Raw genomic sequence first — 15,299 nt, 5'->3', positions numbered from 1 at the left:
AGCGTGCCATAATGGCTGGCTAATTTTTGTATTTTTAGTAGAGATGGGGTTTTGCTATGTTGGCCAGGCTGGTCTCAAACTCCTGATCTTAAGTGATCCACCCACCTCTGCCTTTCAAAGTACTGCAATTACAGGTGTGAGCCACCACACCCAGCTCAATGTGTGTTTCTTAAAGAAGAGGAACCTCACAGCTACCAGTGAGTTGAAGATAAAGGAGGAAGCTGGGCAGGCAGTAGCTCTGGGATTGTCCCCCTAAAAGTTAGTTTCTTGATATGCAACAAGGTGGTGATGTCAGCAATGAACTCTTAGGGTAGATGTGAGGATTAAATGAAGTAATTTTTAGAAAATAATGCATTTTATAACTTTATATAAAATATATTCTACAAGCTACTGCTCTGTCAATTTTTTTTAAGGGCACAGATGAGAAATATTACTTCTGAGTCTAGAGTTTACCCAGTACCAAAGTGCATCCTGTAATTCAGTAAAAAAGTTCTGTCACTTTGGATGTTTGTGTTTCAATAAATAGCTATGTAGACAGTTCAGATGATGCAAGTATTTTAAAAAAATATGGAGGAAAAAAATAGCTCACAGCAGTCTGAGTTACGTGAGTCATGCAAAAACTCATCAGGTCCAGAGAGACGTGAGTATGGGACATCAGTAACTCATGTTGCCTCCTCAACCCAAGCCTGGGGAGCAATTGTTTAAAAAGGCATTTTGTTTCTGACCAGCTGCCTTACTCATTATCTTCATGTTCCTGAAATCTGTGATACAAAGAACAATGTATAGTCAATGGCTTATCTTACTTTAATGTAAATTCTTGGTGAGCAACTTAGGACCTGCCTCTTCTTTTTTTTTTTTCTTAAAAATCCATTTAAGATTGCTGCTAATCGAAGTGTATATTCAGGGCTACTTGCTATGTTATGGGGTGACCATTCTTAAGCTTTCAGCTCAAACAAACTTTACACTTAATCTTATTTTCTGAATATGGTGATTTAAAGTTGACATATATATATATATATATATATATATATATATATATATACACTAACATGTATTACCTAGACTAATCAGATGTATTTTATAAATTTCTTGCTCATGAGATTTTGGTTTATGTCTAAATGCACAATCAGACTATAGAGAATGGTACAAACCAAACCAGTACTTGAAATATTTTTAAAATTGATCACTCATAGGTTTCTCATAGATGGCTGTAACAGTCCTCCCACCCCACCAGCCCTCTGGCATCTCTACTAAGTTTACCACTTCTCCCATAAAGAGGTGGAGTCTATTTCCCCTCTCTCTGAATATGGCCTGGCTTGTTTCAACACACAGAATGTGACAAGGTAACATTGCAAGGCTTCTTAGTGCAGCCTAAGAGTTAAGAGGCCTGGCAGGTTTTGCTTTAGTCCTCTTAGAAGCCAGTTACCACACGCAATAGTGTGGCTCCCTTGCTAGAGAAACATGTGACAGAGAAAGACATGCTCAGGCAGTTCCTGGCTGTCCCAGCCATCTCAGATGAGGCACAAGACATGTCAGTTTATAATGCCACTGTAGATTCTGTGGCCCAGTCAAGCTGCCCCACTGTCACTGTGTAGCTTAGAGGTGAGCTGTCCTTTTTGAGCCTTAACTCTGACTGCATAATTGTCAATGAATAAATAGTTGTTTTAAGCCTATAGGTTTTGGGGTGATTTGTTACAAAATAAAAAATGACCAAAACAGAAATTGAATCCTCAAAGTGGAGTGCTAGTAATAAAAAGGATTTAACACATGATTCTGGCTTGGGATGAGATGGCCGGCAGAAGAGGGAGGGGTGGCGAGGAGACTGGTGGGGTCTGGAAGATCAGTAAGGAAGTTGTTATTGGAAGCAGTTCCTCTTAAGAAGTGGTGGAAAATTAACATTGTCTTCTGCAATGGTTTCAAAGACAGAAAAAGTACCTAATAAGCATGTGTTTCTGACTAAGATTTCCAGGCAGAATGCTGAAAGTGACCAGTGGTTTCATCTAATGGTGTAAGCTATGCAAGAAAGATACACTACGCAAGAGAGAGATGAACTCAGGAAGAAACTGTTCAGTTTTGAAGCAGTATTTCAAGAAATAGAAGGGCCTAGGACAATCTCTTCAATTGGCAAAAGAGTCTCAAAATAAGAAATAGGTTCAAGATGAAGATCAATTCTAAGGTGCTACAAGTGAAATATGGCCATAGAATAAAGTTCAAATCAAGGATGTGGCTGTAAAACCATTTTACAAAAGTTAAAATTTAAGGTAGTGTTTATCAGACCTGCTCAGCTACACAGAGTGATTTGCTAGAGAAAGGGATTCTTAGGGCATTATCAACAGTATCCTAATTCACAGTTTGAAAGAGAGAATCCTGTTCCAAAAGGATTTGTGAGTATTAGCTTTTTCTAATTTGATACAAAGAAAGGCTACACAGTTTTAAGGCTGTGGTACCAACTTAGGCATATGAGGCTTTGGCCCTAACTTTCTATGGGTCAGGAAGCATGCAGAGAAAGATACTCAGCTGCAAACCATGGTTACTTCTCCTGGAAACAAAGGAACGCTTCAGAGGGCAAAGCCAATATCCCAGAGGAAGTGACCAAGAGCCATGGAAAGTAATGAATTAGGTAGCCAAGCCCAGATAACAGACCTGGGGCCTAATCCATGGACAGTCCCTGTCCCTGCGGTCTGGGTAATTGGCAACTTGTGCCTGGCTGGATTTCAGAATTGCTATGAACCATTGACTGCTATGTACCTTCCACATTCTCCCCTTTTTGAATGGAGTGTCTACTGAAGTTTAACTGTTCCTGTCTTACTACCACATGTTGTGTGTACATGGGACAGATAATTTGTCTTTTTAGTTCCCAGGTCTCCAAATTAGGAATTGCTGTGCCTTATCTGTATCTGGAGCTGATGTAGACATCAAGATACTAGGTTTTCAGCCTGATACAAATACTGGGATTGGGCTTGTGGGGAACAAATTAAGTATATTTTATATGTAGGAGGAATGTGAATTTTGACCGGAGAGAGGACTGTGATAGATTGCTTCCAAAGATGGGCATAGTAATCCCTCCAACCTCAGTGTCCTCTTGAAATATGACTTTGCTACTCATCTCATCAGGAAGTGGACTCCATGTCTACTCTCCCTTAATCACGGCAGGCCCCATGACTTGCTTTGAGCAATAGAATGTTGTGGAGGTAACATGATGTGACTTTCAGGCCCAAGCATGAAATGGCCTTGCAGCTCCCATTCTTAAAATCCTCTTGGATATGAAGCAACCTAAGTAACTGGATGGACTCTGTGCTAGTTCTGGCTTCCTCTTTACCTGCCTGAGTGTGAACTTCAGTGAATCACTTAATATCTGTGAACCTTCTTTACAAAACAGGGATACTGACTGCTACCTCGTAGGATTGTTTCAAGGACTGTATCAAACAACCAATACAAAACATGTTTGAAAACTATTCAGTACTATATTTAAAAATGGGTTTACTTTTATAATGTGTAAGTGGACTCCTACAGAGGCACATCAGACACTAGATTGCCTATTTAAGATAACTGCTGTTCTGCTGACTTTGATAAATTTCTGTTAATCAGCTTCTTCTTAAGGAAAACGTCCAAGTAGTTTAAAATTTCCTAAATGAAAAACAGTGCAGAAAAACACCAAATATTATTAAAGAAATGGCAAAATGAACATTGTAGCAGGCATTTTGTGTCTATAAATGTGATTTCTAGTTTATTTTAGCAGCTATACTAAAATCCAATGGTATAGTTAATAGTATTATATACATTCTGTCAAAAAACAAGAAAATATCCTCAAATGCAATTTCTAATTTATAAGCTTATGACAAGTTCAAGCTGCTGAGAAATTGGACCTGAAAGTGTGTCTTAGAATGATAGAAGACCACTATTAACGCTATCATAATTGTATACCTATTGCATCAAATCTGACATTTCAGTTTAATATATTTTGCTGAGAGAGCATACCATTTTATGGCTTCCTAGTGAAATCAAATCCAATCCAGACGTTTTCACTTTTCTAATATAATTCATTGCAAGGTTTTAAAGCTGCCATCTCTTCCGTTTTTTTCAAAAGACTGATGCCCTGGCATTCATTAATTCCACAAGAGCTCATAATGGGTCAATGAGTCAGTTGCGAGCACCTCCATTAACTGTATTAATTTACACTGTGTCACCTTAATGACATTTTATCACAGCTACCTTTTCTGACATCTACATAGCTATTCAAAAAGTAATATAACAACTTTTGAAGGCATTAAGGAAAATTAGTGTAAGAACTTCAGTAAGTTGAATGTCACTGTTACCAAGACTATGCTAGAGGAAAGAAATTTAAAAAATAATAATAAACTAAAAAGTAACTGGTCTGACTCAACTCCAGAGACCTCTCTCCTGAAAGGTCACTTCAGCAGCACTCCTCCTTCCCAGCTTGCGTTCATTAGCACAGGAAGGGACTGACATTAATAGAGACAGACAGAATAAAACCATCTACTGCATCCTAGTTCTCTTATATGATTATCTAAGTTAGTAGACACTGCAGAGATACTTTCCTTCTCTGGAAATGGAAACACACTACCTTAAAAAAATATCAAATGCTGTGTTTTAACAGCTTAGAAATAAGAAATAAAAACATTAGGTTTTAACATACAGGTAGCAAAACAATTACTATTCTTAGTAACATATTTTTTTCTCTGATAAATCAGGTTTAATCATTAATTTAGAAGATTCTCAAGTTAGCACTAGTTATTACCCAAAAGTCTTATCTTCTCTTTAACACCCTGGTCCTGAGAGCCTCAAATTCTGATGGCACAAGAGGAAATATAAATATATTTGACTGCACACACACACACACACACACACACACACACACACACACAGAACCATAACAAAGCTAACAAGACTAAGAAACCATACTTGCAGTGCAACCTTCTGCAGTTTCAAAGATCTTTTTCAAATCAATAAGAAAAAGACATATGACCCAACTGAAAAATGGGCAAAATACATGAGTCAGTTTACATGTCAATAAGTACAAGAAAAATGCTCAACTTTACTCAAGAAAAAGCAAACTAAAACCAGGATAACTTCATTTTTCACTTGCCAGACTAGCAGAAGTTCTACTGTTTAATATAATAGTGCTGATGGGTGTGGGCAGTATGTGGAAGGAGGTACCCTTGCACACTGCTGTAGGGAGTGAATTTTCATCTTTGAGGATGATAGTTTGGCAATATCTTAAAAAATAAAAAATGTATGTAGTCTTTGAGCCATCAGTCCCATAAACAGGAATCTGCCTGCATGTATATAAGAGTCCATCAGGATGTCTGTGTAAGGGTGTTCACTACAGCCTTGTGTTTCATAGTAACAACCAGGGAGAAAGACAGATTCTCTATCAATAGGAGATCACATCCATAAATTATTGTATACATGTAGCACGCAGCCTTTAAAAAGAAAGTCAAGATATCTAATATGTATTATCATATAATATGAAAGGTTCACGAGTGGTGGTAAGAGAGCTGAAAATGAGAGCAGTCTGTGTAATGTCAAGCTGGGGAAATGAGCTTCTTATGAACTAATTAAGTCTTTGGGGAAAAAAAAGCTGCATGTTTGTGTTCAGTACAGCTGCTTGAGGGTAAAAAACAAAAAAACCCTCCCAAGTTAGTGATAGCCACCTTGGTCTTTGTCCTTGATGATGTGACCCCAGGAGCCCCCAAGCAATTAGTAATAAAATGTAAATGTTTCTGAAAGGGTTTTGAATAGCAAAAAGCCTGGTACACGGCATTGGTTATCAGAGACTGGTGCTATAAAGCATCAACGAAATTCTTAGGATACGAAGTGAAATCTAAAACTGTATATAAAAATTAGAATGACTGATCCCAGCATGTATGTGGGCATGTGAGGCTGGATCTCTGAAGTAAGTTGAAAAGCCAGTTTTGTGTGTGCGTGTGTGTGTGTGTGTGTGTGTGTGTGTGTGGTGATGTCAAATCAGAGTAATCAGGCATATTCATTTGAAATTGGCTGATATAATATGGATATAGCTCTGAGTTAAAATACAAATAATCTTAACTGCAATAAGAAGCCTTCAATTATAGGTAAGAACATTTAATTCACATACAAAATATCTGAATGCTTTTTATGAACATTGTGCGAATTCTGGGTACTACTGTTCAATGGGAGCCTGTGGACTCCCATTTTCTGTATTAATTCTCAAAGCGTTATTATATAAGAAACAGACTCCCTCCCTGACTTCACTGGTAACAAATCAGTTTAAATGATGGCTTATAGATATTTTAGAGTTTAATTCTCAGCGAAGTTGTAAGACTGTTAGTACTTCAAAGCTTAATATAGTCAGGATGCGTATTAAATTCTCTTACTTTTTTACAAATGTGAGTATGTTTTATGCATATTCATTTATGTAATGTTTGACAGCAACAAATAAAACACACAGATATGTTACACTCTACTCGGGCCAGTTCCTTTATTTTCTGTTTTGGAGAAATACTGAACAAAACTTGTATTCATCCAATTATAGTTCAGTAACACTGAAATTGCCTTTTATAAATTTTTTGCAATAGAGAAACATAAATATGTAAATGACAATTTTGATTTTAACTCACTACCCTTTGTTAGTTTAAGATTCTAAATGGAATGATAGCATAACATTTTTATACTGTGTGACAGTAATGGGAAAAAAATGTGTCTGAAGAAAATGAGATTAAAATAAGAAACACATTTACCTATGTAATAATCTGGCCATGTAACCTTATTATTGGGAAAAATATGAGACAAATGAGAGAACAAATATATATTACTGCTTTGAATACAATGTTTTTCTTTCTTAAAACAAGAGCCCATATAAATGAATAACAAATCTTTGTATTTAACAATAGTTAAGCAGTACCAACTGTAAAATTACTCTGCTGTCTGGCTGTTCCTGGATATTGTGTGCATGTTGGTTTAATCTAATGTGTATTGTTGCATAGTATCCCCAGGCACAGTCAAGTAAAAGCTAAGGTTATACAGAAAAGCCTACATTTTAAATGGGTCTTGTCATTAATGCTTTATTAATTGCCCCAGGCTACGCAAACCCCAAGCCAGGCAAGCTATAACAATATGACACATTAAGGTCAAATCCAATTCCTGCTGTGTTTTATGGAATGGACCAAATATTGAGTTAACAGCAGGAAAGGCAATTTATAGGCGTTTCTTTCCATCTCCTGATTATTCAATCTAAATTAGATAGGAATGTTTTGAAATAACGAAAACACCTTCACTGAGTAATATAAAAGAATTTTCAATTATTTTCTATAATGCTCAAAATTATTCCCTTTAAGGTTAGAAGTACCATATAATTTTAATATGATGGAACAAAGCTGCAATATAAAATGTCTTATACATACTCACTTAAAAAATCAAAATTTCGACATATTTTGAAATTTAATGTATATCAACAAATAAAAGAGCCTACCTTTACATCAGAAGTATCTCTCTGACTAGTTCTCCAAGATCTTGCAACTGACGAGAAGGTTCGATCTGGGTGATCAAATTTTCCATCATTTGCATTGAGGAAGAAGGTTGTGAAAGGTTCCTAAGCAAAAAACAGAATCAGAAATTTGACCACTCTAAACACAGCTGCCCTCGTTCCTTTGTGAAACATGACTATTTTTAAAACTCTCGAAGATGAGGAAGCAGAGCAGGGTCCTAAAAAGATGCCCCCAAATTAAGGCAGTAGGAGATGCCTGTCTGGGCTTGACTAGGCCAAGGCAGTGGTTGCCAGTCTGCAACCTTGGCAGGTCATTTTGCTTCTGGCCTTCTGATCTGTGAAATGAAGGGGTTCCAGTGCTCTATGATTTTCTGATAAGTGATTTTGCATCAATGACAATTCGTAAGTTGGATTTTTCTTTAATAATTAAGGCTATACACACTAACATTGCAATAAGAAAAATCACTCTGATACTGATCACTGCAGTGTGGAATTAGGTAGAGAATGTCCAACTTAGATTACCTGTGAAAGACTGCAAAAGTGTTAGTATCACCTTATGGTCTGATGATGTTTTTAAAATGCAAATCCCTTGTTAAAATCCTTCAACAGCTCCTGGGAGTGATTATGAGAAAGTCTAAACTACTTAATTTGTTTTATAAGAGCTGTATGATCTGGAACCTGCTTAACTCTTCTCTCTCACCATTCCCTTCTTCACATTCTAAAATCTTGCCACACTACTCTCACCTCTTGTCCTTTGTATGTGATGTTTCCTAGGCCAGGTACAAACGTACCCATTTATTTCACTATTCTTTTTATCCTTTAAGATTCAGCCATGATGTCATTTTCTCCTGAAAAACTTGCCTTGCTCTATCATGGCTCTCCATTATGCTCAAATAGCAATCTGTATTTCTTCAAACATAACTACAACATTTATCACACTGCTTTTAATTGATTGTTACTGTTTACATTCCCCACTATGAGTAGGTTCCCTATTTTACTGTTTTATCTCCAACACTTAGAACAACTCCTGGTACACAGAAGTTGCTCAATATATAATCTGTTGAATGAAGAATAAAGTAAGTACAAAAGAGAGAAGATAAACTAGTCCTTTTTGTATTCTGTGACTATTATGTTCGGGTAACATGGTGTCTGCCATCCAGTACATGTTCCTATAGCAGAAAACTAGGAATAACTTTATTGCAATCCTAATACATTTAATTTTAATGCTTTTTTTTTGTAATTCTTAAGTTGGGAGTTCTCACGCTGGGAGTTCTTAGGTTGTTCTTATGTTTTTAATGTCATTAAATTTGCCTCGAAGTTTAAAAGGATTAAATAACATTCATTCCTGCTAAGGATTTCTTAACTGCAATTATAAGCAAAGATAAATTCATATTTCTTTTTCCCTGCTTTAATTCTTCTCTCTCAAGTCTAGGACAAATGACGTGTCATTCTCAGGTTCAATAATGCTAAGAAACCTACATGACATTTTCTAAAACATTTTAGTCCTTTTTCTTTAATATGTAGTCTCTGTTCATTCCTTTGTATGCTTTAAACATTAATTCGTCCCCTTAAACTCCCCTTCTTGACACTAACCTTAAGAGCTGGCTTTTGGGGTAAGGGCAACAAATACTGATTTTCCTCAAGATCTCCCTGAAATTTAGTATGGCCAGATGGCATCAATTCTGTATACTTGTAATATATTGCCAATATTTCATGTTCAGTGTTGGATGAGAGAAAAGGGTGATGAAAGAGATAAGATCAAGAATGATACAACAATATACAAGTAAGGGAGACATTATCAATTCACCTGAAAATCAGATACACATCCAAGAAGTCCATATTACTGTTTAAGATTTTTAAGTGATATGAGAAACAAATAAATGTTACTGAAATTAACTTAGAAAAAATTGTATGACATGTCCTTCACTAATTTATTTGCTTTTTAGATGTTTAATTCACTATTAAAAATAAGGTAGTGAAAACAATATAGTTGATCACTAAATTACATTATTTAAAATGGGGGTATAAAAATTCTAGATGTAGCAATGGTAAACTGAGTAAAATACGACAGTTTGAATCTTGGTGAAACTATTTACCTATCTTGGGCAAGTTACTTAACCTTAAGTAACTATGTCAAGTAACTGTCTCCATTCTTTCATCTGTGTAAACTGGGAATGACAATACCTTGGGGGAATTATGGGATTAAATAAGATTAAATGAAATAACATAGAGAAAGCTTGATGTATCTTACCTGACACAGAGTTATAAAAATGACTACCAGCTTTACGCACTTTACCAAAAGTATTCATTGTTGAACTTTCCACCAGACTGCCAGTTCCTTAGGCCTTATTAATCTCTCTATCCCTATCCCCAAGCACAGCACATGGCTAGTAACGTTTACTAAATGTTTGTTTAATATGCCTAAACATACAAGGTATTATTGGGAGATGGGGCTATGGTGGGTGAGAGTAAGATATGGGTTTTCTCCATTCAGGACATAGGCGTAGGCAAGGACTTTATGACCAAAACACCAAAAGCATTGGCAACAAAAGCCAAAATAGACAAATGGGACCTAATCAAACTCCACAGCTTCTGCACAGCAAAAGAAACAGTCAATAGAGTGAATCGGCAACCAACAGAATGGGAAAAAATTTTTGCAGCCTACCCGTCTGACAAAGGGCTGATATCCAGAATTTACAACGAGCTAAAACAGATTTACAAGAAAAAAACAAACAAGCCCATTCAAAAATGGGCGAAGGATATGAACAGATACTTTACAAAAGAAGACATACAAGAGGCCAACAAGCATATGAAAAAATGCTCATCATCACTGGTCATTAGAGAAATGCAAATCAAAACTACATTGAGATACCATCTCACGCCAGTTAGAATGGCGATCATTAAAAAATCTGGAGACAACAGATGCTGGAGAGGATGTGGAGAAATAGGAACACTTTACACTGTTGGTGGGAGAGTAAACTAGTTCAACCATTGTGGAAGACAGTGTGGCGATTCCTCAAGGACCTAGAAATAGAAATTCCATTTGACCCAGCAATCCCATTACTGGGCATATATCCAAAGGATTATAAATCTTTCTACTATAAGGACACATGCACACGAATGTTCATTGCAGCACAGTTTACAATAGCAAAGACCTGGAACCAGCCCAAATGCCCATCGATGATAGACTGGACAGGAAAAATGTGGCACATAGACACCATGGAATATTATGCAGCCATCAAAAACGATGAGTTTGCGTCCTTTGTAGGGACATGGAGGAACCTGGAAATCATCATTCTCAGCAAACTGACACAAGAACACAAAATCAAACACCGCATGTTCTCACTCATAGGAGGGTGTTGAACAATGAGAACACATGGACACAGGGAGGGGAGCACTATACACTGGGGTCTGTTGGGGGGAGTGGGGGGGACAGTGTGGGGGGTGGGGAGTTGGGGAGGGATAGCATGGGGAGAAATGCCAGATATAGGTGAAGGGGAGGAAGGCAGCAAATCACACTGCCACGTATGCACCTATGCAACAACCTTGCATGTTTTTCACATGTACCCCCAAACCTAAAATGCAATAATAAAAAAAAAAAGATATGGGTTTTCTTTTCAGTTCTTAACTACTAGTAGGTTTGATCAAAAAGTTGTACTACAGAACCCACTTTATTATTGCAGGATGCTGATGTAAGGCATTTAATTTTTACTGTAGGTAGCGGGAAGAGATTAATTTAGAGGGATCAGGCTTGTCTCTAGGTTTTTTAACCTATTAAATAGATGTGAGTGAAAACCCATTTACACATGCAAAGCTGTACTTCTTATCATCAGACGCTAAAAGCTGATCTCTACCTCAACCTAAATTATAAAATCCTGTCTAGTTTTCAACTCTTAACAAAGACATGCCAAGAATAGCACAGATGAGCTCAGTGAAAAGAAATCTTAAAGAATGACATTTATTTTCAGTAACAAAGTTATGAATGAGTCTGGTGGCACCCAAAAGCAGAGAATATTGAATTCCACATTTCAGTGTTTTAAGTAGCTTTTAAAAAGATCTGATTAACAACTGTTTTAGGGTTACATACTACATTACTGACATATATTCCCATTATTCTTGAAGGCCTCCAGCTGCTACAGTGGTAGAGTACTAATAGAAATTGATATCCTATTTGTTTATAAGTAAGTATTGATCTTTTAAGCTCTGATTACCGTGGAGATTGCTTTTTTTCCATGTTTCCCTTTTACCTTCAAGGCACAATGCAAAGCCTTTCTTTCTCATTGGACTCAAGTCTGACTAACAGAGGATCAGGTGCTATATTCAGCTTAAATAACTTTTATATTTATTTGCCTACCACCTGTCGATTGAGCCATTTTCCATGTGTACCTCAACAGATTGGACATTTTACCCTTATATTAGAGAAGCTTTAGGCATGGGAGATAAGACGAATAAATGAAAAAAATAGTAATTTCAGAAATTGCAATTCTGGAACTCATTAGGCTTTATAGTTCAGGTTAGGTCCCGCAATATAAATGGCCAATGGCAGACTTTCTTCTCCTAATTACATCTACTCCAACATCACTTCGTATCTTCCAACCCTTTCTCAGTGACGGAAAACTAACTCACCTGGCCTGCACCGAACAGTAGCTGTTTTTCTGTATTCTATCATATCATTTTGTCCCCTCTGAAGACACTAACAGCCTTTTTTTGCTTTTGGATGATTACAGATCAACTAATTGCACCATGGACATCTAATGCTGTTTCCCTGCTACCTCTTCTCTTTACTCAACTTCTTAATTCTTCTATCTTACATGATTTTTGCTTAGTCATCTCATGATAATCTTTTAGGTCCTTTGCTTCCTGTAGTTCTGTTCTTTTCTTCCTTTCCTTCTCTTCATTCCATTAGAAGCCAAAACAAACCTCATTCATGGGAAATAGGTAGTGCCTGGGACATAACTATAGCAAAGAAAGGATGTATATTTGAAGTGACAGGAAGCATAATAAAAATCAAAGGGAAGGGAAATAACAGCTACTAGGCACTTTTCTATGCCAGGCTCTGTATTATCTAAGTTAACTGAATCCCCTCTATCGCCCTTCAGAGTAGGTCTAATTTTTCTCCTTTTACATCTGAGAAAATTCAAGGTCACATTCTAACAAACGAAGGAAATATTATTTCTACTGGCCTTTATCTAATTCCAGAAGTTTATTTTCTCCTATTTCTTTTCCAAGAACCAAAAGGTATCTTTTAGAATCTTCCAAAGGTTTCTACTAATTAACCTATGTACCTACAACACACTAGGCTCTTGGTTAAGTATTCCTCATCTTCCTCTGAGTAAATGTGCATTGTCCTTAATGCATCAGTGTTCAAGACAAACACAACAATATTTTATTAAGTAGCACTATCTTTCAGTGTTGGTTACAATACTTGCAAAAATGCTTCTACTATACATATATACTTTTAAGGATACATTGTGGTTTAAAGAAGCTTTAGGGTAAGCTTTCAAAACAAGCCATAATTTACACAGAAAGTTTCAAATTCTAGACATCACTTCCTCAGAATTATGATGAAATGTTTGACAAATGAGTTTTGAACAAGAGGGCTGAATATACTAAATTTGGAAGGTGAACAAGTTACTGAGTGATCAGCAAATTAGGGAAAAATACTTAATTACTTCTGTATAGATGTCATATGTCTAGGGTAGGATGTGAAGTAAAAACATTCCAAGTAAAATGTGTCTTTTAATATTAGTATCTGAAGAAACTCCAAACTGCTGTAAGTTTATTCATGATTTGCCCAATGGCAGCTATCAGGAAAATAGTCTTTTCAGAGTCTCATATTGTAGACAAGTGATTTCACTGGTAGTTTGTTTAAAATAATATTTTAAATTTAAAGTAATAAAGTATGTAGTTAATTATTATTTTAAAGTAATTATTATTGTTGTCATATTAGGTACATTGAAAAAAATAACAAGTTTATGACTTTAGGTCTAAAAGGCCTAACACTTATTTTAATCTGTATTTTATTTTTGTGAACAAATTCTTAGTGATACAAATTTTAATGCATTTTCTATTTCATGAACTCCTTGGAATGGGAGTGAGGAAATCACAATTCCCTGGACCATTAGGTTAAACACTTAGTAAACCATTGGACTGATACTTTTATTTATAACCACATGACATAAGATATTTGGGCTGAGTCCCCATGGAAGCAGTCTTAGTGATCTGTCCAAAACAGTAGCCACCAGCCATTTGTCACTACTGAGCACTTCAAATGTGGCTATTTCAAATTGAGATGTGCTGTAAATATAAAATACATTCTGAATTTCAAAGACTCAGTACCCTCCCTCCAAAAATGTAAAACGTAAAATGCCTCACTTTACATATTTATACTGGTTACATGTTTAAATGATAACATTTTGGATTTAGTAGATTAACAAATATATTTATTAAAATTAATTTCACCTGTTTCTTTTTTACTTTATGTGGCTACTAGAAACTTTAAGTCACATGATAGTTTACATTATATTTCTGTTGTGCAGCACTGCTATAGACAAGGGCATGTGTAAGATAAATTTGTGTAGAATATTCTGGCATACCCTTGCAGAGATTCAAGTTTGAATTCCATTTTGCTGGAATAATAAATCAACTTAAGGATAAATTCTGTGTTGTGATTTGAGAGAGTGTTTAGCTGATTAGGGATAGATGACGTTAACTTAAATCAGGCTGTTGATAACAAGCATTTTTGTGGAGTCACACTTGAAGAAGCCTTGTAAATCTGGCTTCAGACTAACTTGATTAGGTAAAAAAAACAGTGAATACCACTTTATGTACTTCAAAATACTATCACCTATATATTCTCATTTAATTCTCCCAACAACCCATTTGATAACATTTTCTCAGAAAGGGCTCCTGCCTTCTTTTCTCATCCCCAAAGTACCTACAAGAGGTGTCTTGCTCCCTCCATGATGGTGGCTCACTAAGGCAATGACTGTCATTGACGTGACCTGAGGTGGTGTGAAAAGGCCTCTCAGAGCGAAAATCTCTGGTTTCAGTATTTTCTAAAAATTTCCTTTGCTAACAGTTTTGGAGGTCCCTTTGAGAGTTCCATGTGGACTAACCTGATGAACTCAAACTGACTGTGTAGCTTAAGAAGTATATCTCATGGGCTACTTAAGCCCAGGTACATTTTTTCTTGGCTTCCAGGGAGGATTCTAGGCAGCAAATAGAACTTGAACTTTAGTGCCTTTTTTCTCCTAGGTTTTAAAATTTACTCCTTCTGCTGACTTTTGTGTTTGTTTCTGGTTTCTGCACAGCTAAAAAGTAATTTCCACTGTCGGCGGTAATGATTGAGAATTTGGTTTTGGTTGTATGGTCTGATCATTTGGTGATCAGATAATCTAATCAATTAGGTTTTTTTTTGTATTCTTGTCTGTTTGCCTGTTTGTGAGTTCAAATCAATTAAGAGAATATTTTATGTCCGTTATAAAGAAAGCCAGCTCTTTTGAGATTTTGACAGGTAAATTTTTGTGTCTTTGTTTAGTTTTGACCTATGGCTGAAAATGCAGGATGGAAGTTATAAGCTCTTCATGTGTCCGTGTAGCTGGAATTTGAAAAGCATTTGCCTCTTGTGAGTGTGAAGTATTTTCCTACCTCTGGAATTATTATCACCAAGAAACTAAAGATGCTCTGTTCTGACTGCTTTATAGAGATAAATAAGCACTGATATAAATCTAATATTCTCAAAATTAACAGAAAATTTAAAAATAGAACATCTATACTTTAAAAGTTCTGGATTTAAAAAGTATTTCTTAAG

At 36.1% G+C, this 15,299-nt stretch overlaps 1 protein-coding gene across 11 annotated transcripts in view; it reads right to left on the bottom strand.

The window, feature by feature from the left end:
* NBEA (neurobeachin) overlaps positions 1-15,299 on the bottom strand; it is a 743,003-nt gene that overhangs the window by 69,657 nt on the left and 658,047 nt on the right. For all 11 annotated transcript variants that reach the window (XM_012465562.2, XM_064361756.1, XM_064361759.1 and 8 more), the window contains one exon: positions 7,472-7,591. In XM_012465562.2, the coding sequence (XP_012320985.2) occupies positions 7,472-7,591 (120 nt within the window). The remainder of the gene's footprint in view (positions 1-7,471; positions 7,592-15,299) is intronic.

The sequence above is a fragment of the Aotus nancymaae genome, unplaced genomic scaffold (genome assembly GCF_030222135.1).
Source record: "Aotus nancymaae isolate 86718 unplaced genomic scaffold, 86718_ANA_hifiasm-v0.15.2.pri h1tg000043l, whole genome shotgun sequence".
Lineage (NCBI taxonomy): Eukaryota > Metazoa > Chordata > Mammalia > Primates > Aotidae > Aotus > Aotus nancymaae.
Note: the sequence above shows the minus strand (reverse complement) of the source record. Positions and strands in the feature narration are given on the sequence as shown.